A 24,412-nucleotide genomic window follows, 5' to 3' on the forward strand; every position below is an offset into this window, starting at 1 on the left:
GACAGATTTGCTCCTTTCCAAGAGAACATTGCTTAATAAAGTCACAGATTATTAGAGCTTGTTTGAACTGCAAAGGAGTATTTTTGCAATTGCAATTAAAATTAAAAAAACACTGATAATAATAGAGGATAGCTCTGATTATTCTTGCTGTCCCACACAGATCCCATTGCCACTTATGGCTGAGATGTGTAGTCAGGGCTGAGTGATGGCATGTCTGCTGAGTACTGTTTATTCCTTAGTTTTATAATCCTCATACAGGGATTCATGTTTGGTGAGCAACACCAAAACCTTACATTAGGGCAGAACTTACACCTTGCTATGGGGACGCAGGTAGGCACCGTGGTTGTTAGGCAGGAGGTTGTGCTGCTGCCAAACTACAAAACAACATACGGCTATTGAAAGAAAAATGAAGTGCAATAATGGAAAATGGTTTCTCCTTTTTCAAACTGGCCGTGTTTGCCCAGATATGCCAACAGGAGGGAGGGTGGCAAGGTGTCTGGGAGCTGCTCCAGCAGCCCAGCACTGCGCTAGTGACGCACCACGCAGAAGCCATTTGGTATCTCTCAGAATCTCTAATCCATTCTCCAGTGACTAATAAATGAAGCAGAAAATTAAATCAAACATATTTAGCTGAGAATACTCTCAAGATGTTGGCCTGAAGGGTGAGTTTATTTGGATGCTTATTATTTCTGGCCTGTGCAATAATTTAAACACCCATTATAAATTACTCATTGGTAGTCATAGTAATTCCTGAGGCTTTTCTTTTAGTTTATGTGAAAAAAAAAACAAACCACACCAACAAGAAGAAATGGCAGAAAAATAACTCACTTGTTTCTGGGCAGTGTTCTGTATTCCCCAGTCCCTTTTCCCCAGTAGCTGTTTTGGCTTCCCTGAGACCCAAAGTTGCTGCTTTCTCCAACACAAATGGAGCACGTGACTTCCAGGCTGGAGCCTTCATCTGTCAGGAAACACCCATCAACTACAGGCAAAGAAACACGAGGTAACTATGCAACACAGCACAACTGATTAATTCTTTACTTTAACTCCACGACAAATGTAGCAAAATTTCTCTCTTAAATTGGCATAACAGCCTGCTTTAAAATCTCTCTAGAAACCAGGAAGTTGATGCTGAGGTAGTTTATTGCTCGGGCATCAGTAATACAGGTAACTTTGGATAAAACTAGCTCTACATTTATATATATGTGTGTGTGTGTGCCTGTATATATATATATTTATGAAATTATAAATAAATATTGCTCTATACTAAATTGCTCTATAAGTTTTTAGCTACATCCTGGAAGCAAGAGCCAAATACTACTGATTCTCATTGCCTGCAGTGAGCTTTGGATACGGCACATTTTTGCAGGTCTTTTGCAAAAGGGATCAAGACAAGAGCATGGTTGACACCAGCAGAGGAGGAAGGAGACCTGCTGTGTCACCTCGTGTGACCATCCCAGCCACCCTGTCTCAGCAGCACACGAGCTACAGGCAATGCTGCTACACTGGACTAGAGCAGAACAAAAGTCTTCCTAAAGGCAGAGCCAGATGTTCAGTCTACTGGTTCAGGAACTACCATCCAAAGGGAAATACTCAGCAATTATGATGTATTCCCCAGGCATGCTGAGACAAAGAGAATGAAAAACTAAATTGCCCCTTGTATTAACAGCTGCATGGGGAAGACTTGATGTGGTCTGGGAGGGAAACATGAGGTTTTCTCATGTTTTACAGGAATTACCAAGGGAGTGTCTCAGCTTCCATTCTTGTGCCTTTTGTGCTGGGGGGAAAAATGGGAAGAAGGCCCACGTTAAGAAGTTACCTTGCCAGAGTGAGTCGAGCTCCATTATCTGAAAACCTGAGACAGAAGAAACACAAAAGGTGTAAATGACAAGGAATTTCTGCAGTGAATTTGGCCTACAGACCCCTTTATATCTGCCACATATCCTGATATCCTGAATTGCTGAAAATAATGTCACCACCTCTTGTTCAGGCCCCATGGACATTATTTTTTAAAACAATAAGACCATCGATCACAGCAGGAACTCGTGGTTTCTCAGGATCAGCATCCTGATGTGGACAAAACCTGAAGCAAGGAGATTAGTTAACATGGCACAGAAGACACAGGAACTATCCACAGGTGGAGGAGGTCATGCCTGACAGAGATTGTTTGCTTTCCAAATATCAGCATGATGGGCCTAAAGAGGTGATATACCTGGATCAGAGTCAGGCTATCACCTTGATTTCACCTACAAAGCAGAAGACCAGAGATATTCCCAAGGCTGAAATTCTGGCCCCAGCGAAATCAGCAGCAGATACCTCACTACACTTCAGTGGGCCCACAGCTTAATTTGATTCAGTGTGATTTAAGGCATAGAAAACATTTTTCCCAAGTCATTTGGGTCCTTTTGTAATAGTCCTTACAAGGCCCACTGAGAATCACTGGATTGATGCTAGAGAAGCAAGTAGGTGCTTTCAAGAATCTCATTCAGCAAAGATAACAGAGTAACTGGAGCTGCTTTCCCTGCATGTACACACCAAACTTCCATGTGCTTCTGTCTCTGCTGAAAGAGAAGCTGTCATATGGAAAAAGGGTTCCCTCTAGGAACTGGGCACTCCTCAGTGACTTGCAGGCTAATTCTTGCCATGCTGGCTGTTAATGATAGATTTGTGCCTTGTCTGGAAAAAATCACCATTCTGTTCTCTGCATCAACTTTCACCTCTACTTTTTCCAGCTGATGTACTGAGGAACGTGTCTCCTTAGTGGCCAAGGGGGTGACCCTGGCAGGAAAGGCTCACAAAGGGACCCTAAGTCACCCTTTCCTTTCAGCCATATGGGAGCACCATAGGTGGCATTGACAGGGTATGATGGAGGAGGAGGAGGAAAAAAGCCAAGGCTTGACTCAGGAGCAGTGGCTGATTTCTGCCACATCTCCTCATGGAGCCCCATAAGGCTGAAGCAAGCAAGAAAATTACCTTAATTCAACAGCTTTCACTCTACCAAAGGAAGCTCAGAGTTTTCAAAGCAGCTGACAAAAAGCTTTGAGGCTACTTTATTTTCCTCATTAACCCTAAACCAATCTCAGCAGTCTCTTACATCATCTTTCTATGATCTTCTAAGTAATTAACAAGAAATGTTGGAGCTTACAAACCCACTAATGGACAAACAGGATCTGGATCCCCCCTCACATGCTTAACTGCTTAGTCCTCATAACCCCAAGTGCATGTGTCTCATTTTTGGTCAGCAATAACACAAACAACCCAGCTCATAGCCATTAAGTATTTGCCTCTGCACATCAGAGATAGCTTGGGTAGTTTTTTTCAGATGCTGCAGCCATAATGAGGCATTAATGATCTGCTAAACACAATCCAGAAGCCAAGCAGCAATGCAGCTATCCAAAATAAGCCATATAGCATGTGCTTACCTGGCGTTATCCACAGTAAGATACTCCCTGGGATCTTCAGTGCTGGCTCTCATTGTCTTTACTCCTTTCCCAATAAACAAGCCAGCCTGAAAATGCACGTGACTCCCATTATTTTAACAGACCACCCAGCAGAAACCAGAGGTCCCAGATTTTTATCTATGAACATGGGCAGCCAGCACGTGCAGGCAAAGCCAGCGGCCACAGCCTGGGCCTTCTCTTCCCTTTTGGTGTCACTTGGCCCTGCTCAGGGTGACATGAGCATAGGATGCTGCTGGCTGAAGTCAAGACAGAGCCTGCCCTGACACGTGTTTTGCATCAGCATCTCGGGCTGCCTGCTGATCCAAAGCAAGGCACTGAACTCCCACTCTCTCTCTCCCTCAAAGAAAGCAATAAGAGGCTCTGCCAAGCTCATGATAACTTTTTGGAAAAAGAGTGTTGTTAAGAAGTAAGGCTTTAAATAAAGAGTGATGAGTCCCCTGATAGTCCAAAGAGAACAAGAGCCCCTGTAGCTAAGTTAAAGACTTTGGGCTAGAGCAGCACCTGCCATGGACCAAGAAGCAAAATATACAGAGCATGGAGAAGAGCACTGATTTCCATCTAGTCTCCTGAGAATGAAGTTTAAAATGCTTTTTACACCTTACAGGTTACGTTTTCATGTCAACAGTGTATTGGTGGGAAAGTGTTTTTCTTGGAACTACCCTTGAAATTTTGGTCTAAGTTTTCAGAGGTGATGAACAGGCTCTGGCACAAACAGCTTTTTCTCATCCCCCTACAGCCTGGTACTGCTGTGGCCAACTGCAGTGCTCACCGTCCTGCCTGTCATTCCATAAGTCTCACTCACGTAGTAGGTGTACCTATGGCCTGAGCACATCCCCTCTAACATACCCAGCCAAAGCACCTGAAAGGGGAGCCCCATCCTTCTCAGCTTCCTCTTTGATCATTAGAAAGAGCATCAGCCCCAAAAGTTGATTGTCTCTTGATATAGTTAAAAGACCTCTATCAAAATGTGAGACTTCCTTTATCGCCTGAGTTCAGAGCACCACACATATCAGCCCTAAACCACACTATTTTCTTGATAGTGACTTGTAAAAGTCATCCACTTACCTTGAAATCGGAGTAAACAGTTGTTGTAAAAGACCCCCAGGGGGGTATGTTCAGCCTGTCCCCTCTGGATATTGCCCCTCAGACTGTTCAGTTGGAACCCGATGGAAGATGTACCATATCCCAACATCCTAAAAGGCACAAGGAGGTCTGAGAAATGGAACACTACAACTAACGGTCTAGGTTATCTGGGAGACTTTGGGTTTCCCACTGTGCTGGGCAGATTTCTAACCTGAGCCAGTCAAACATGTGAATCCCAGGGTACACACATCAGTCCATGCTCTTACACCTCTCAACTGACCCTTGGGCACAGACACTGGGCCCCTGGGTTACACACAGGTTTTAAGAATGCATGTGTCGTGGGTGAAATTCGGGTGATTTATTAGCACATGAAGCCTTCTCTATACAGGCACATTAAACACAAGCATGATTTGGATAAACATCAGAGATAAAACCAAGGAGAGAGTATATATTTAAATATATAAAAATAAAGTGTTATTGGGCATTTCACTATTAACTACCAATAAAAATCAACATCTGCTAAGAGACACCACACACCATTTCCAGCCACACTGTGAGAGAAATCAGTGGAAGAACTGTGGGTAAATAACTGTCCTTAAGAGAGATGAAGGTTGCAGAAATACTTATCCAAATTGTACAATGACTAGCTAAAAATTAATTGCTCTCACTCTAATGACATCAATAGGAGTTGAATATATGGGAACTGGAGGCAAAATGTAGCTCTTGCTGTTACATGGTTTTACCTGAGCACCAGCTGCTGCGTTCTCTATTAAGTTGTTGTTTGGATCTGAAATCCAGAATGTGCTGACAGCCCTGAAAAATCAAAATCAAAATGATCCTAAGCAGTCACTGAACAGGAAGGGATACACTTTCATAGCACTGCACTGGACTTGAGCCACAACTCTCCTGTCGACTTTAAAACTCCACACAACCTCTTAATGATACTCTTTAAGGGAAAAAAAAACCCAACCAAAAACATCTAGTGATGTCAGACACGTTCATTTATGGAGCCACATGCTGAACCTATTGTAAATTATATGAGACCGTTAACACAAAATCCATGTTCTGTTAAATGCAGCTTAAGGAAACTCAATGTCATCTTCTTTTAATTTTTTTAGTTAAGCAGCTTTGAAAAATGTCTGAGAAGTGAACTTCTGGTTGTTTTTTTGGAAGTTCAAGGGCAATGGCAGGAGGTAAAAGATTCTCCATGGGTTTACAGAGCTTCTATGTGGAAAACAAATGTCCCTGCAAGCCACAAATGGCTCGTTAAATAGGAGATTAAGAAGAAGTTATTTTGACATTTGCTTAAATAAGGAGTTTTTTCTTCAGAGGGAAGATCAGCAGTGACACAAACAGAAGCCAGATAACAGCTACTAAAAGATGATCATTTGTCATCTTACTTTATGTGATAAAAATCTTTTGCAGTAATAAAGACCATATGTAAAAACACTGTAAATCTTCTCATGATCATACAAATTAATCTGATCGTTCTAAGCAGGAAATATCAATATTTTTTAATCCACCTTAACTCTTAAATAATAAAGAATCCACACTCCTTTGCATAAACGGAACCACTAAATAAGTGCAAAATAAATTGGTATTAACTGTACCATCAACCTTCACTGAGTGCCCATGTTACAGCTCATAGGACTCCAGAACAGAATCTAACTTTGCTCAGCTATATCAGGATATTCTTTATTGTTAAATGATGCTGACTGTAGTTTATGCCAATCTTTGCATTCTCACTAAATCTCCTGATGTACTCCAGATATCCATGCACTGTTGACCCAATTTACTCTAGGTGCTCCAGCCCCAATTCAGCCCTGGTGAAAAAAAAAGCCAAAACCTCCCTTTGTAGCAAGTGAGATTTTTGCCAGCCTATAGAAGGGCTGAAGCAACTTGCATTTATCACACAGATTCCATGGAGCCTTCAATATAAAAAGAAGCGAAAGGGGGTCAGAAATCAGCAAAGTACTCTGACATATTTAGGATTCTCAGGAAAGAGCGACAGGAATAACCAGCAGCAAACAATACTTGCTTAGGATTCATGTAGGTGTTAACAGGTACCTTCACAAAGAAAACACTGTTAAGTAGCTAAATGATTTAAAAATTAAAAATGGGTGAAAAAAAGCTACTAGTTTTAATTTAATGAAAAAGCACCATTTGAAAGATTCACCCAGCTAAAAAAACATACAATGTAGGTGCAAAACCTGACTCCAGACCCTGCAGCACTGACCTGCAGTGGGTGCTGGGCACGGGAAGGTGGTCCCCGTAGAGGTGGCTGCAGATGGCCGGGCACACGACCTGGCTGCCATCCCATGGCAGCACCGTCCCCTGCCTCCTCAGGAGGCCCAAGTTGTGATGAACCTGTTGAATTGCTCCGTCCCATCTTCGAGGAAGAAACAGTGCCCCAGAGCGTCATAGCCAATAGTGTCTCCTACCTGGGAAAAAAGCATGGAGGCCACAGATGGCAGTAGGAACACACAGCGGTAGGAACTATAACTGATGTGCTTTGCTCATCCCTGAATTCCCGAAACACTCACGGAGTGGTTCTGCCACCCCTCTGCACAGCGAGCAGTGCCTCCAGAGCCATCCAGCCTGGAGCTAACTCCGACTACAAGCAGTTTGCATAACTGTGGACTCACCTTCTTATACAGCAAAACTGCTACTAAAATTACTCTGAGGAAGATCACATGCATCTTAAAATGCTGGATTTAAAACCGCCCTCAGATCTGGGAGAGAATATTTGTTTCAGCACCTTGGAGCAAGTATCTGGATAAAGATGTGTGCCTTGCTTGATAAAACCAAGTTACCCTCTTTAATCCAGAAATGTTAATGACTGCAACATTTCCCAAATAAAGTAAGAAATTATTGAAGATAGGCCATGTGAAGTAAGTCATATAAACAAAGTTTCTGTTCTTTCTCCTCCACTCTCAGGAAGTGCAGGGCTGTGTCAGTCTTGTACTGATCAGCCTGGGCAGGGATGGTGTTTTATTGTTTCAGCCTATTTAAGATTAACTGACGTGCTCAGGGATATTGCATTAAACCCTAATTTGACCAAGAGGACTTAGCACAAGCCTCCTTTGATGTACAGTCTTATGAAGACAAATTCAGAAATCCTTCTTTTAAATGTAAATACTGAATCAAACTAGTTAAAATGCCAGCTATTTGTTACAAAATCTTTCTGAAACCTGACTTTGTAGTCAAATGATGCCTGTCAGCATATTTATTCACTCCTCAGGCACACAAAATTCCTGTTGACGTCAGAGTTATGTCCATGTAAGACTGCAAGATTAACTAATATTAACCTACTTGATTATTTCTGTATACAGAAGGATACTTGAATTAAATTAATTTCAGATTCATATCCTGTGGTTTCCCCTTAATGGGCTGGAACTGTATAGAACATCTGGAGTCACAAACAGTATAGTCCCCATAGGGATATTTCTACTGGATTTCATTGTTTTCCTGGCAGTCACCCCTCAAACTTGTCATCTGCTGCTCTTGTTTCTGCCCTAATGAGGTGTTGAAGAGAAAGCTAAAAATAAGGCAAAACAGAACCAGGTACCCAGCTCCTAACTGATAGAGTTTTGGAAATCCATTGAGACCCTGCAGGCAGGTGCAACAGCTTGGAGTGAGCTACATGGAGGGTAACAGGAAACCTACATGCAGCCACACTGAACGTGTCCCAGCCAGCTGAGTCTTGAAAATACAGATAGGAAATGGATTTAGATAAAATGCAAGCATCCTTGCCAGCTTGCTAAGAACAGTAAGCCTAGCTACTTCTGCTCTTTCAAATGATGGGCAGAAGCTGCACTAAAGGAAGCCATGGAAGACTATTTTTGGAAAGAACCTGTAACAACAATCTGCCCACTGTTTTACACAGCATTTCAATTGTAGAGCATAATTCTTCTGAATTTAGCTGAAATCTGGCTAAACTGTCCTTCAGACACGTGTATTAAAAACCAGCCTTGCATCCAAAACCATATTTTAGTTGTAATTAATATGATTCATCACAGCTTCAGAAACGCACGGCAGCCCTGAAAACTTCCATACACAAAACTGCATTGATGGCTTTCCTAACCAGAAATAACATCATCTAAAGATCACTTGCATTTGCACTGAAATATGAGGGCTCACTGCGTCATATCAGAAACCCCAGTAAGTGATCAATTCTGGCATATCACAGATAGAAATTAAAAGCTTGGGAAGGAGAGCCCACCTGGGGCACTGTGACAGTAGCATATTACTGTATGTGGCAGCATGAAACACCATCCACAGCACAGGCTACAGCCCTGCTGGTGTATCCAACACCAGATGACGGAGATGCCTCTGAACACTGAATTATATATAGTTCAGCAACACAATATAAGTGACCTTTATGCATTGCAACGTTAGACATGAAAGCCTACAGCAGCCTGTGTGTGCCTGACGTGTGCCAGGGCAGCAGGAGGCATGTGGCAGCCTGCTTCCCAGCCAGGGGAGGGACCTGAGCTGCCAGGACCAGCCTGGCACATGGAGCAGCAGATGGGAGAAGGGCCTCGCAGACAACACCCCATGACCCAGACACAGCAAAGCACAAAGCATAGTACTCCTGCAATTACATCCTCTAAGCCCTCAAAACAGCAGAGGGGAAAAAACATCTCTCTGGTTTATTCTGCCTCAAGGGCTGAAGTTTCATAATTTGCTAAAACAGGTACCGTCTATGTCATTTAACTGCCTTGCTCTGATATACATCCTCTTTCCTGGAACTGCAAATTATTTCCATTTATTTTAAAGAAAGGTTATTTATTACATTTTAATTACCTTTCTTCTTCATGACTATATTGAAACCACAAGATTCTTCTTCAGAATCACATATTTCACCTTTGCTATACAATCTGTTCACTGATTCAGACTCAAAGCCCTCAGCAGCCTGATGTGGTGGGGACTGGATCTCACACTTGGATTCTGAATTTCACAACTATCACATCCCACACACCCAGATAAACCCTTGACAACCTCACTTCTGATAAAGCGCAAGAGAGTACATCATTCTTCCCAGGATCAATCTTAACCTAAGGCTTAACTTTTTATCCCAGGCAGGTTCCTTCAATTCCAAAGGCTTAATACCAGCAATAAGAGAAAGGGAGTTAAACTATATCCACATGTTCTGGGCAAGTCTCTTGCCACGTAAGGGCTCTGTACAGAAAAGCAGGGTCTACAATCAGTGCAAATCACCTAGATGAGATGACAGTCAATAAGTTTGAGTGATCCAGACAATACAAATCCAGTTTAGGGTACATGAAAAGTGTTCCCAGGTGTACAAGTCCAGCATCACATTTTCATTAACACAACCTTTTGTGGGGACACTTTAGCACAAGGGTCCCACCAGAGTCCATTCATGTCTGGTCTTACACAGCTTTATGTCTAGACTTGAGAAAAAGTTATAGGAAACAGAAGAGGTTGTGGATAGTTCATGGAGTGTCTCTGCCTGAGCACACCTCAGGTGAGAAAATGCCCACAGACATCAAAACACCATTCAGGGTCCTGCAGAGCACACAGCAGTTGGATGTGTCAGGACTGGAGTGGGAATCTGTCTTTTTCAGCTGGGACACATATGGCTTTTTTGTGATTTTTTTTTTTTTTTTAAGTTCCTCTCCACAGTGCCCTTGCAAGGATCTCGGTCAATGCCAAGTTCCTGAGGGCTTTTCTGGCACTGAAGCAACTGTTTGGGTCTGTCCCTCTCATATTTCATTCCCTTTGTCATGAGAGTATTTGTGGATGTATTTCACATTGCCCTGACTTGAACAACCCCTGCCTGTTTTATCTCCTTTGCAAATTAAAGCTTGTTTGCTTCAGTCAGGTTGATTTAAAGTCCATTGTTTCAATTTTAAATGGGAGTTCCTGCTATCACAAACTGTCCAGAAAAACCATTGTAAAGGCTTCACTATGCCTGATCTCATTTTTAATAATATTAATTAGGCAATACTAAGAACCAAAAATTCATTTCACAGAGCTGCATTACAAGAGCAACAATCCTAACCTGAACACCAGTCAAATGAAGTTGACAAATCAGGACATTTCTAGGGGAAAAGATGTCCTGTTTCAATATTCTGATTTCTCTTTGTATCACAGATGGCTCTGACTGTTCAGCAGTGCTCAAGCATAAAATGAACTTGGTATTAATAAAGCATGTCTCCTACCACAAAGCCATGAGTTCCACGTATGGCAACACACCCAGAGAAGCAGTGGTGGATAGCCGGGTTATCAAGGTACCTTGGGCATTCATATCCTCCTCTCTCATCCACATCCTCAGCCAAGTGAAAATGCACAGGGTAACTGCCCAGGACTTGCTGCCCCATGTTTTTTAATTTCACTCCTGACACGTGAACTGAGCTAAAATTCCTTAGGATCTGTTAAGACAAAGGTAGATCCAAGTAAGGCATTACCATACAAACACACACACGAAAAAAAAACCCTCTCCCCTCATTCTCATCAGGCAATTTGTTTGCAGAGTAAAACCAGGCCTGATCCCTGGAGGAGCTGCCAGCTCCCTGCTCTGACTTGCAGCAGCCCAGCACCTGCAGAGCAGTTTGCCAGCAGCTCCATCCCTGCGGGCACGGGGCTGCCAAGCAACAGCTGCTAAACACCTTCTGCAGCATTTGAGTGGCGTGGCTGTGGGCAAGGTGCTGCTGCCAGCTACAGAGAGGGGTAGCATTTACCACCAGGCTCCGTTTCCTGGTAGCTTTATCTCTGTCAAGTGATTTTAGGAGAGACCTGCACTGCTCCCCAGTTTCCGCCAAGTGGTAGAGGAGTAATTTTACACAAAGCCCCTGCAACAGCAAAACTTTACGCTGCCACCAAGAGCACACTGGACAACAAGAGGAGGCAAAGCACAGTGGGGTGAGACTCAGCACTTCTGTGAGCCCTGAAGGGAGCAGGTTTGCTCTGCAAGAAGCACAGTTTCTTCAGTGACATCTGCTGAACTACATCACTTCACACTGACCCCACTGACAGCAATGTCACCAAAGAAGCCCCTCTCACCCAGGGAAGGGTACACTTTTGCATGTGCAGTGAAGGAAATGGCAGAGCCTCATTGCAAGCCCAGTTCTGCAAAAAAGGCCAATGAACTTTACACTTCTTCATATGCAAGTATACTTTTTCCCCCAGACACAGTTTCATGCATTATATTGCTTGTTTACAAACCACGAAAGGAACTATCTGAAATCAACTACAGGTACTGGCATTAAAAATTACTCACTTTAATATGTCCACCAAAATTCTCAAAAAGAGAAAAACTGACATTGATTTTGTCCATAGCAGGAGTCTTCCATTTCTCTTTGAATAACTATATTTCTAGTCGGGAGACTGACCTCTGCCCCTCATATCAACGCCATCTATGACTTCTCCAATATGAAGATAAAGTGGGCTGCCTGGGAAAATCAGAAACCTTTTTCATTCAGAGTGAGCACAGCATCTTCATCATCACGTTGTTCTAAGCAATGCACGCCTTTCATTTAAGCAAACACCAAGCTCAGGGACATGCCTGGTTGTTAGTATTTGATCCCAGAGGAGACCAGCATTTTCCCTGACTTCTACAAAGGAGTGCTGACCCAATCAAACTTTAAAGTCCCAATATTGGGGCCTTCAGCTTTCATATGAAAAGTACACGTGTTATGGGAGAAGAAAAAGCTAAAGAGGCAAGTAGGTATAAATGTGAAATATTAAAGACAAGACAACGTAAGATATTTACCACAAATTAGCAGCTTGATAAAAATATTTCATACCATCAATTTTCACTTGATTACTCAGGGCAAGGAGGGAGATTAAACTCTTCAGCCTGATGCACAGAACAATCCATACTGGCGACAACAATCCGGTCACCAGGTAACCAACTTGTAACTTCATCCACCAAATGAAGAGTTATCCCTTTGGACACTTCCACTTTAACTCCATTAAGAGGCACCCCTGAAAAAAGGAGCAATCAATTATTTTCACAGTTGCACATGACAGAGTCATGCAATTAGTCAAAGAGCACACCAGTTTAATTTATATCTATGTAACTGTGTGAGATAGGAGTGCTCTAGCCATTAAATATATCAGTGTCACCTCTTTGTAGGCAGCTAGAACGTTACTTGGTGAGAGTACTGCTGCTAGTTGGGTCACCACCCATACAAGTAAAAGACTAAGGTATTATTATCATGGCACTATTCAGATTCACAGCAGCTAGAAAAAAATCAGAGCAAGGCAACAGAAGATGAGTAATTGTCAGGGAAGACTAAACCTTTCATCCCTCCGCTGAAAGCAGTAACAGTAAAACGCGTGCCATCGTAGGTGAGGAAATCTCTTCGGGCAACTGCTAAGCTGTTGTTCCATTCCCGTGATATTCCCGCTTCTCTTCTGCTGTGGAAAACTAATCCCCTCCGAGGATCCCAGGGCTGCCTGAAGGAGAGCGGGAAGGAACAAAGCGAGTGACACCCCGAACCCTGCATCCCCCAGAGAGCTGGGGCAGGAGGGGAGGGTGCAGCTTGGGGTGCCTCCCGTCCCTCCTCCCGCCCCCCCCGGTGGCGCCGCCGGGTCGGGGCCGGCCCGTGCCGGGAGCTGTCCATGGTGGCGCGGCCGGCCCGGCCCCCCCGCCCCGCGCCCGCCGCCCCCGCCTCACCGGCCGCGCAGGCGGCCCCGCAGCAGCAGCCGCGTCTCCAGCGTGAGGTTGCGGGGGGCAGAGCCCGCCACGGCGGCCGCCAGCAGCCTGCCGGGGGCCTGCAGGGCCAGGGGGGCAGGCAGCCGCTGGCACTCGCCTGGCTGGGTGTCGAAGCGCCCCGCCGCCAGCGCCCGCCCCGAGCCGGCGTCCAGGGTGCGGGGGTTGATCCCGCGGCTGCCCCGCTGCTGCTCCGAGGAGGAGGAGCCGTGTGGGAACCCGCCGGAGCGCGGGGTTTTGTCCAGGAGGGTCCAGGAGCGAGGCCGCCCGCCGTGCAGCTCCAGGACACCGCCGCGACCCAGGCCCACGAACTTCTGCCCGAAGCCCTTCACGGCCGCTCCCTCGGCGGCTCGCCCGTCCAGCGAGATGGTGGCCCGCGAGCGGCAGGAGCAGCGCTCCCAGCCGAGGTGCAGCTCCCCGCCGTCGTGGATGAGGATGTAGCGGGTCCGCAGGGTGATGGGCGGCCCGCGGGGACGGTCAGCGAACATGGCCCTCCCTGGCGAGCAAGGGGAGAGGAGAGAAGTTGGGGGCTCGGCATCTCCTAGCCGCCCCCCGCCACTGCCGGGCTCCGGGAGCAGCCGGCGGCCCCGAGGGGACGAGCAGCCCCGCTCACCTCCGTCGCGGATGACGAGGGAGTGGAAGGCAGCGGAGCTCTCGAGGCGCAGGGCCGCCCCCCGGCCCACCACGGCGGGGGTCGGAGCCAGGATGCCATGGGGCGAGGTGTGGGGCGGCCTCCGGGCAGGACCCTGCAAGAGACGGGCGGCAGCAGCGGCGCGGGGGGAGGAGCGCGGCAGGTCGCGGAGGGGCGCGGTACCAACCTGATACTCTGTCGCCGCTCGCTGCTCCCCGACGAGTCCCGCTGCGGCGCCGGGACCAGCACCGGGTCCGGCGGGAAAGCAGAAGGAGCCGCGGTTCCCCGGGGCTCTCCGGGGCTGGCGCGTCCCGGGAGGCCCCGCAGCAGGTACCTGCTGCCCGCAGCTGCGGGGCATCCCTGCCCGCAACACGTGCGCTGCGCGGGGTCCCCCGCCGCGGCTTTGCACAGAGACGGCGCAAGGACACATTTTGCTTTTGATGTGTTTGGGATTTCTTTCTTTTTTTTTTTTTTTCATTCCACTTAACGTAGCAAGACGGAAAACAGAACCACCCCCCTTTCCCCAGATCCACACAACCCCCGACGCGGCGAGGCAACCGCAAGAGCAGTACGAAGAGAGAAGCCGGCGAGAAGAAAACCCCAGCGGCAGATCGACGAGAAGAGCCGGCGGGTTTCAAACTTCGGCTGCAAGGACCGCTTACCTAACTCCCGGCAGCGCCGAGCCGCAAACTTTGTACTCCGCCTCTCGGGAGCTCCCGACCCGGGTGCTGGGCACCCCGGCTGCAGGCAGCAGAGGCAGGGGCAGGCAGGCGCAGGCAGCTCCCGCTCCTCTGCTCCGGCTGCCTCCCCTCCGCCTCCCTATTTATATCCATCTTCCAACCGCTGGCGGTGCCCGCACTGTTTACAGCAGCGGAGCTGCTGGCTCCTCCCAGCCGGGGACGATCCCTCCAGCCTGGACGTATATCTGCGACGGGCGCCCAGGTGCCCGGGGCCGCGGGGACCCCGCTGCCCACATGCAAAGATCTTCCCCGGCTCCGAGCCCCTGGGAGCTGCGGGCTCCCCGGGGGCACGGGGATGGGGTCAGACTCAGCCCGGGGAGAGCCCAGGGGGTCTGTGCAGACCCGCGGAGCAGCCGGCTGGGCTCCAAAGCCCTACGCAATATGTGAGGCTGCGGGGCAACTACCTCCCCAAGAAGGGCAGGGGGCTGAGGCACGCCAGACCCCGATGTGGTTAAAGGGCTTGGCATCCCTCAGCCCTTCCTGCCCCCCCGCCCCCCCTCCCCCACAACTTCTCGTAGGCCTGCTGGCCTGTGCTGTCCTGCATCTGGCAGATGCACTGGGAATGCTGTAACCCGAGGGCTGCAAAAGTTTCCCTGACAGTGGGTGAGCAGAGAGGAATCTGCCACTTCACCTCCCATCACCTGACCAAATCAACCTGTAGTCAGAACTTACAGTGAAAGAGAGAAAAAGCCTTAAAAAATGGTCTGACAAGACACAGCCTCAAGGAAACCCATGAGCTTTTACCCCCATAGCCTGGGAGTGCATTCCTTACTTTTGCATGTTCCTGCCTGGACTCCAGTCCCAGTGGACAGGGTCCTCCTGCAGAAGGACCACCACACACTGGTTTGTTTTCCATTAATCAGAAGATTACCTTTTTAATAGGCTCTAAATATGCAGCATAACTGAGCTTCCTGGGGACACAAAAACTGCTTACTGTAACCACTGCCTTCTCCCTCTCAGGGTCTACACATAGTCCTGGATCTCCACTCCAGAGCCCAACATCCAGAGAGGAGAGCCAGAAGTGACCAGGCAACAGTGCCAACCACTGCTTCTGCCCAGGGCCAAAACCAAAGAGGTGCAAAGCCACAGGTGCTGCTGATCTCAGAGACATTTGTGTGCCATCATCTGGTCAAACTGGTCCAATCTGTCACCTCTGAAATTTATTCTGGTGCAGAATTTCTTCTGACGGAAGGCACAAAGAGGCTATAGTCATGTTAATAAGGAGCAAGTGCTGTCAGACAAAATATGGGAACAGACTGGGAGCAGGGGGGGGTGGGCAAGGGGCACAGCCATGCCCCATGCTCCAGACAACAGATCTGGAGCAGGAGCAACACTCAAACTAAACAAAACTCACACACTCTCTTACAGCCTGTCCTGGGACCCAGAGTATTGCTGAATTTGAAGATAAGCATCCAGCCTAGGGAAACAAATCCAGATAACCATCCTTCATTTCAATACTCCAGAAATACAGGGAAACGTTAGAGCTGCCATTTGCTCCCAGCTGTTCATCTATCATTTTGTGCTGGCACTTCTACTCCTGCCTCAAATAGCTTTTGTCATTTTCCTTCCAAAAAAGCAGCATTAGTCAGCATTGTGCCTCCTTCTTATCTGAATATGACATATACGAATGCAGGTCATGGGAAAGCAGAGCTGTTATCAGAGATATAGGAGGCTGGGCTCAGATTTTTTGGACAAAGTTTTCTACTAGTGGAAGTTTTAGGCAAGACAAATGGGAGTATTTTGTCTTAAAACACATTGACTAAATTCTCTGATTTCAGTGGTTCTAGAAGTACAAAATTTGAGGTAGATGAAGACTTCAACTTTTATGTTAAACCTGTTGGGGCCCTAGAAATCTCATACATCTTCATGTAAATATTGACTCTGTGCAAAAAGTTTCATGGGCTTGCAATCTACATAAAAACCAAAAATTATGAAACTAACATACTAATAGTGGAAATAAATGTAGCACCTGCTTTGGTTCATGCTTAACTTCGTGCAGGCCTGATGAAATTATCAGCAAAGCTGAAGTTGCATCTGTTTACACGGGACTTTTCCTGAACAAGGACCCACTATTTTAAGGCGCAAACAGTTTAAATTTTTCAAAGCCATTTTCCTTCTGTAGCCTCAAAATCCACACAAATACACCAGGCTGATTCTTTTTGAAAAGAACTACTTTCAGGTGGATTATTTCATTGCCATTGTGCTCCACAGTAAGTTTTCAGTGGCCTGAGGGAGAAAATTTCAAAGTAAACTGGGGTGGACATATCATCCTGACTCTTCAAAGATTCTCATTTTAAGGCAAACATGGAAGCCCCAATTGTTATCTGTAGTTTGGTGCTCAGAAGCTAAACTCATTTCCAAATACAGTTTCTGAGATTATTTTTGCTTTGCAGTAGCACCACTTTGCTTTGAAGCTTACACCACAGCCCTCAGTTACAGGATGCATCCTCAGCACACCAACGTTCCCAAACATCCTCACTCCTGCAAGTGGGAAATGGTGACTAACACACTGCCTCAAACATACGGCTGGTGTCATTCTTCCTTGCAAAAATAACCCAACCAAACCCTCCGAGTGTTATTGCTGCTTATCAACTTATGTTTATCTTTCTAACAAACAAAAATGGGTCATTTTCTGCAATGGGCTACCAGGTGTGAGGCAAGCTCGACCTTCTTGTGCCTGGCATGTCACGATGGCTGTAATGCTTTGCCTACAAACACGACTGTAACAGTCAACAACAAATGCCAGCGACTGGAGACGTTTCATTTTAAGGCAGCTGCAGAAACCAACACTGCTTCAACTGAGTCAGCGCCGGATGAACCCTCTCCCTGAGCACAAACACCTTTTCCCAGAAATACACATCTCGTACGTGAATGAATGCAGAGAGGATGGTTTCTCTGTAAGTGATGACAGCGGGCACACTCCCTCGCTGGAGGCTTCCTGCTTCCTTCTTTCTACCCAGAGAAAGGAAGGAGACGCGGAGTCAGCATCCCCTGAGCAACCCATTCCCACGGAGTAGGAGGCATCACGGGATAAGGCCGCTTGCACAGGCTCGGGGCTCCCTCAGCAGAGACAGCTCCAGCTCAGGCCCGGCGCCCCCCGCGCCTGCGGGCACCGGGAGAAGGAGCAACGCCTGGAGGGCAGCGCCCGGCCCCTGGAAAGGGAAGGGGAGCGCCCGGCCCCTGGAAAGGGAAGGGGAGCGCCCGGCCCGGCCCCTGGAAAGGGAAGGGGAGCGCCCGGCCCGGCCCCTGCAGCGCCGCGGGCGGCCGGGAGGCGGCGCCCTTGCACAGGCGCTGCCCGCCCCGGCTCCCTGCTCCCCGGGCAGACCTGCCCGCACACCCTGGAAGCAGGGGACGGGCGTCATTAACATTGCCAATAATTAAAAAATAAGGTGTTTTTTTTTCCTTTCACAGCTGCATTTCCAGCGGCAACTCCCAGCTCCGAGCCGCGGAGCACAACAGGCTCTGGTGGGAGCTGGAAGCGCTGGCACCCCAAGGAGCAGCCCGCGGCTGGTGCCGGCGTTAGAGCCCTGGCCCGGCAGCCCCACCGGGCCGGGCACCGCGTTACCACAACGCAGCTTTTAGTGCTTGTATTGACTCCCACAGACCGTCTCCTTACAAAGGCCCATCTGTGGTGACTGCCCTCTGCACACTCCTTTGTCTGGCATCAGCTCTTCTGCCGGCAGCACCTGCCTCCTGCCCTCCTCACCAGACCTGCCGGGGGCTGAGCCACCCGAGCCCTGGCTCCAGCTCCGACAACACTGACCAGGGAGTGACAGACCCTGGCACAACACAGGGCCACCATATTCTGGATTGCACCCAGTGATGTCCACCCTTCACTGGCACCACTCAGCCTTGCATGACAGAGCCCAGCCCTCACCAGGAAGCACGTGAGATACCAAAGCCACATTCCTCCTTATATACCTACCACTTTGTTCCGCTTTGGGCTTTGATGTTATCTTCCTTGGTTGAAGCATTTGCTTCTCGAGCAGAGAGAAGGCCTTGGACTGCTGAGCTTCAGACAACACTCCCATATTCCCAAGGAGCAGAAGCACCCTGCTTAGCAAGAATGGCTTCATGTTGTGCTGGGCCACCTTGAGAGGACTGGTATGAATTTTGGGCAGGTTGACTTCTTGATCACAGTTATAAAGCCGAAAGAGATCCCAGGCCAAGCTAGGTCCAAAGGTACCTATTAAAATACATCTAGAAAGTTTAAGGAGCATGTCACAGGACAACTGCTTTTCATGTGGTTTCTGGCCCAGGTTTTGACTTAGTAAACTTCTTCCCTGGTGACTCAGGAGAGAGCTGCTCCTGAACAGGCTGGAGGGTTTGTACTAGCCCTCAGTCCCAGGAAGGGTTTTCTTACTGTGCAACAGGCCTTCATAATCCATGTCCCACAAAGAACTGTTGGGATTCAGGCTAAGTTCTGAAATAATCATAAATACAGTAAAACCTCTTAAATATAAACAGCAAAAGTTACCAGTGGGCTTGTTTCCTTATATATATATATATATACATACACACACACACACTTATCAGTGTTCTGCTGTAGCCCTGGATACAGTGCAGACTGCTACACTGCTTTGATAAACTTACTGAATGATCCCTGTACAGGTTTTTAGGTACTAGAATGTAATAATGATTATTTGTAATTGTTTAGTTTGAACTAATGTTTTCTGTAATGCTCAGGAAAGCTATTTTTGTTATTCATATATACACTCCACAGTACAGAGATTCCTAATAAAAATCCCAAATCACCAAAATGTATGCACTATTCCATATACATTTTCTGAAAAACATTAAGAAAAAGAATTATTCCTATTAAAAACTATAAAAGTCTTTTTCACACATGACTAAGAAAGGAAACTTCTACCCTCTTGCTGGTCTCTTTACACGCTGGGTCCAGCCCCAGGACCTGACAGGTTTCCAGTAGATATAGGTTGGGCTTAAATGTTTTAGTTTCTAGATGATCTCTCTGGTCTCCACCTGCTGATTAAAGCCATTAGCCTGGTGTACCAGGATCAAATTGTGGTTTCTCAAAGGCCACATTAGCTTCATCCTAAGGATAATAACACACCAATATGGGAGAATCCAGACTCTTCTAGAGTTAAAGTTTGCTTCTGAGGCAGTGCCCCTACTCAGCTCTCCTTCATTGAGCCTGAATTACACCCCAAGAATTGACCAGTGAAACAAATAAAAGCAGCATAAGCAGGCTGGAACTTCACAATAAGTGGGGCTGCAAACAGAAGAAAGCTCTCATCATTAAAAAAACTTAATTGCATCTGGTCTAGAGTCTTGAAATAGTTAATGTTTTAACATATCAGCACACTGCTAAAGGCTGGAGCTCACAGCCCTAGGAGCCCTGGAATGTGCCTGCAGCCTCCCCTTTCACTTCTAAGCAGAGGACAGGATTTTAAAGAATGTTCTTCTATTTCCTAGAGGTGGATCCTAGTCCAGCACGTTTCAGAAGCTTCAGGTACTTTTTCATTTGATTTCAAGATTAAGGTTATCAGCTTCAAGTAGCCATGACCTATGGCTTGCATATTGTCATTGTATTCATGAAGTATTCTACCATTATGTTGGAATTTTACATAGCAAAATGCACATTTTATAGCTGTAATTCATCCCTGAAATACAACCCTGTATTACTTGGGAACTGCAAAATATAACTGCTAGAACTAGATTACAGTGGATAACTCAAGAATATGCCATAACATTTTGCATCTTTACTGCATCTTTCATTCAGAGCAATCAATACCCATTGAAAGAAGCCTATTCACAAGACCTGAGAGATCAACGAGCTCTTCCACTAGTTCGTGATGGGCTCTCACAAGTGTGAGATGTCCAGGAAGAACAAGCAGAGAGGAAGGAGGATGCAGCTCAAGGAGGACCCCAGGAACAAGAGGTCCATATTACCCCCTCTTCCAGCTCGGATGTGTTGTGGGGTCGATGGTCCAGGCAGAGAAGAACTGGGCACCCTGCTGTCATCTGACTGGGTTTTGGGGCAGACCCAAAACGACCCTAAGTGCACATAGTAGCACTGCTGCAGCTGAGTGACTGGAAATGTTTGCAATGTTAAATCTTTAAGTAGGTCTGCACATTTCTTGACTTTTGTTTTCCTTTGTTTTGCTTTTTAATAAACTGCTGGTGTAAAACATTCTTTAGAATAACCTAAAACAGTGTCTTGTCTTCAAAAGGCAGCCCTTAAACTAAAAAAACAACACCAAAAAACAAAAGCCTGAGGAACTAATAGAGAAAATAAACGGAGGGCCCATCGCCTGCAGCCCCTCCAAAGCCACAGCCAGGCCGTGCCACCTGTCTGTGTCCTCAAGTCACACGGGAAACCAGAGGCGTGTTTCCCTCCCGTTTGCTCATCAGGCAACAGGGAGGGTTAAGCCCCCCAGCCCCGCTCCTCCTCTGCCGGGACAGCCGCACCGGGGCTGCGGCATCACCCTCCCTCCCCTCCAGCAGGGCCCCCCGCGCCGGGACCGGGTCACCTCTGGACACTCCTCCCCTGCCTCCCGGGCAGCGGCAGCAGCCGGGAGGGCACCTGCAACACAGAGGCGGGGGGCGGCCCCGCAGAGCTCCCCGTGCCCCCCGGCTCCCACCCCTGCGGCAACTCCTGACCTGGCAGCATCGCTCCCTGGGCCCGGCTGCCCGGGATGTGCCCCCGCTGGACACAAGGAATGGTTATGCGGAGGCCGCCAGCCCGCACTTACCGGGGAGCGGAGATGCCGGGGGCTGTAGCGGAGCGAACAGACCGGAGCAGGGCGAGCAGCGCATCTCGGGGCTCAGCAGCCCCGGGTACAGCGACAAGCACAGGGCACGGGGGAGCCCAGACCTACCGGCACCCAGAGCTGTCCTCCCGAAAGGCAGGCGCTGCTCCCAGCCCGCCTCGGCGCTGGGGGGTAAGGAAACCCAGGGCAAAGCGGGGCTACCTTTACAGAAGCCAGGAGACAACTTAATGCTGAAGGTGTAGGGGTTGTCTTGGTTTTTCTTGTTGCTGTTGTTGTTGCGTTTCTTTCTTTCTTTCTTTTTTTTTTTGCTTCCCCCCTTCCTTTCTGCAAAATTAAGTTTGTTCACCTCAGGAACCCATTTACAAAACCAAACGTTGCCAGAGGCAAAAAGTGTCACGGGAACGGTGCTGCTCCCTCTCCTGCTGTCAGCATCAGTTCTGTCCTGTCCTTCTCACCGCTGTAACAAAGTGACAGGATCCAAACACTGCACAGCTGAGATCCAGGCTCCCCCTTTCAAACCAACACCCACCTGGCCTCAGAATCGCTGCCGGACTTTGACAGCAATGAAGGCTAAGCAGGTAGTCTCTGTGCTTGACCTCCAAGAACGAGGTGCCCACCACCAAAGAGCCACCCTACCCTTAACAACAGTGCTGGGAGTACAAAACAACTGCACTTGCAACACAAGAAACTTCAGAGCTAAAATGCCTGAATTCCACAAAGAAGGATAGGGAGAAATAAATCAAATGGACTTAATGAGATGGTTAATTTACAGTCATGAGAATGGACCTACGGAAGAAAACATTTTCCAAATGAGAACAAATCAAGGTTTACTGCTGAACAAATAACCAGAGGAATAAAGTGCATTGCTTTTCTACTTCTATGTTTAGCATCATTTAGAAAAAGCAAATACAGTGCAGGGTTTACAAAAGATGTGTACAATGCTAAGTGTAAATACAGGTTTGGGTAGAGAGAAAGTGAAGGGTCAGCACCCAGAGCAGAGTTGCCACAAGTGACAGGAGTAACATCCAAAAACAGGGAAGAAGAATGTAGCAGAAGCAACAAGGAGAACAGGTCCCCACACAAACACAAGTTAAATCTGTAACAGTTACAAAATTTCAATCACACTCTTTAGAAAACAGTATCTTTAAAGACATAACAAATATTTTCCTCTGGCTTTTTCTAAAATGCAAACATCAACCACTGAGAGAGAGAAACAGACGTGGCTCCCCTTACCTTCCTGAAAAAAAAAGCTGTTGCACCATACAAGGCTGCACTGCATGAACAAAGATGGTGAGCTACACAGGAAAACTGGACAGAGCATCCACAGAAAGAAAAAAATGTTAGTGATCATTTACATCCTTGGAAGACCCATCACATAATTTATCCAGACACAGGCAGCTGTTTTTGCAGTGACACCTTGGTAGCTCTAAAATATGCATAACAAGTTCTTGTGCAGGCCTGCAATATACATTTAAATTGGAGAATGTTAACAGTTTGCTGGAACAGAATGTTTTTTAGCCCAACCAAACTTCCTCTTTCGTAACCTCATATTATCTCCTTTTCCATAATTAAAAAAAAAATAATCTAGTCTAACCCTTTTTCTTTAAAGAAATGGAGACCTGAAATGCTGCCTTGTAAGCAGTTTCATGAACTGCCCAGGTTTTTTTTAACTAGTAATTCCAATGTTGGCCAGCAGTAGTCTTGAAATGCCTGAAACAGTGATGCTTTGATGCAAGTTTATAACATAAAGAAGCTCACTGCTACTCTTAAAGGAGATGTGAGAAAATTATAAAAAAAATTAGAATTCAGTTAAATCTACTGGATGGTAATAGGGCTACACGGAAAATTATTTAAGGGACCAAACAGGTAAACAAATTATTAAGAAACAGGGAAGAAGAGCCATAGCAGTGGATCACTGATAGATCATTAACTAACATTTTAATTAACAACAAAACATTTGTGTGAAACATAGATGAAATTTGCAAAGCAAAAAAACACAAGGTAGAAGCCAGCAGAACACCAAGGCATCTCTGGAAATCAGTTAGGTAGGAATTAGGACAAATAAAAGATAGTACAGATGGAAATTGATGTTCAGCCAGAATACTGTGAGCTTGGGCTGCATGTGCAGAGACCATAGGACATAAATGACAATGTTACTTCAGATCTGGGGTTCTCATTGACAGAAAAAGCAAAGTCACAAAATTCTGCAGGAGTTAAACTAGTAATTAAAAACATATATAGGGAAAAGGACAGAAGTACCAGTTTGTTGAAGTAAAAGGGTAGCTTCAAGGAGCCATGAGGAAAAGAAATGTTGTAGGCTGAAGTTCCAGAGCAACACAAAGTACAATGGGGGTTACAAAAAACATTGTCTAATTAAGTAAAAATTCCCCAAGTCACTCCATGGAGACTTACACTTTCAAAGGTTCTCCTGAATACCATGGACATCAGCTTTGCTTCCACAGGGCTATAGTCTCAGAAAGAACACATGCAGAAATAGAAGAAAATCCACTGCAGATTTATGAAGGTGTAAAATAAAGAGACATGTATCTGAACAATTATTTAATATACAAGAGTGAAGCAGCAAGCTTGAGGTGGCAGGCAAAACCTGCCAATTCTGGCTGGAATAGTCACCAAGAGAACTACTGCCCAGATCCAAATTCTAAGGATTCAGACAACGTGGAGCAGGATGGGTGTCCTCATTTCCCCCCACTGGAAGTGAAAATACCAGTTTTTCTCCTTCTACAGTAGTAGGGCCAAGTGAATAATCAAAAACAATAGACATACTTACAGTACGGAAAATTAACTGCAGGCCTGTTGTAAGGACTCGGGACAACTATGTTCAAACATTTCTTCTAGGCAATGAACCATGATTTTTTGTTATTGAAAACCAGCTGAACACCACTAAAAAGTAATCTCTTCAATTTGATTTACATACCAAGCTTCCTGGAAATGTGGCTTTGTACTTCAGGAGATTTTTTTTTCCTTGAAAGGAAGGAATTCGATGAAATGCAAGTTACTTTATCCAGTAATCTGTACTTTCTATTTTCCTTGTGTGAATGAAAATAAGATTCAAAACTTCAGCAAGC

The 24,412-nt window shown here is 46.6% G+C and overlaps 2 protein-coding genes across 2 annotated transcripts in view; both read right to left on the reverse strand.

Annotated features, from left to right (window-relative positions):
• Positions 1-14,321, reverse strand: part of LOC127388746 (cell surface hyaluronidase-like) — a 48,985-nt gene extending 34,664 nt beyond the window's left edge. The window contains 15 exon segments of the mRNA XM_051628547.1: positions 829-979; positions 1,817-1,852; positions 4,524-4,584; positions 4,586-4,651; positions 5,285-5,354; positions 6,778-6,910; positions 6,913-6,982; positions 10,727-10,936; positions 11,785-11,811; positions 11,813-11,902; positions 11,904-11,956; positions 12,387-12,491; positions 12,808-12,965; positions 13,186-13,717; positions 13,835-14,321. Coding sequence (XP_051484507.1) covers positions 829-979; positions 1,817-1,852; positions 4,524-4,584; positions 4,586-4,651; positions 5,285-5,354; positions 6,778-6,910; positions 6,913-6,982; positions 10,727-10,936; positions 11,785-11,811; positions 11,813-11,902; positions 11,904-11,956; positions 12,387-12,491; positions 12,808-12,965; positions 13,186-13,717; positions 13,835-14,282 — 2,210 coding nt within the window. The 5' untranslated portion in view covers positions 14,283-14,321.
• CEMIP (cell migration inducing hyaluronidase 1) overlaps positions 1-14,633 on the reverse strand; it is a 113,461-nt gene extending 98,828 nt beyond the window's left edge. The window contains exon 1 of the mRNA XM_051628160.1: positions 14,515-14,633. The gene's annotated coding sequence lies outside the window, so the exon portion shown is untranslated. The remainder of the gene's footprint in view (positions 1-14,514) is intronic.
• Between the last annotated feature and the right edge of the window lie 9,779 nt (positions 14,634-24,412).

The sequence above is a fragment of the Apus apus genome, chromosome 10 (assembly GCF_020740795.1).
Source record: "Apus apus isolate bApuApu2 chromosome 10, bApuApu2.pri.cur, whole genome shotgun sequence".
Taxonomy (NCBI): Eukaryota; Metazoa; Chordata; class Aves; order Apodiformes; family Apodidae; genus Apus; species Apus apus.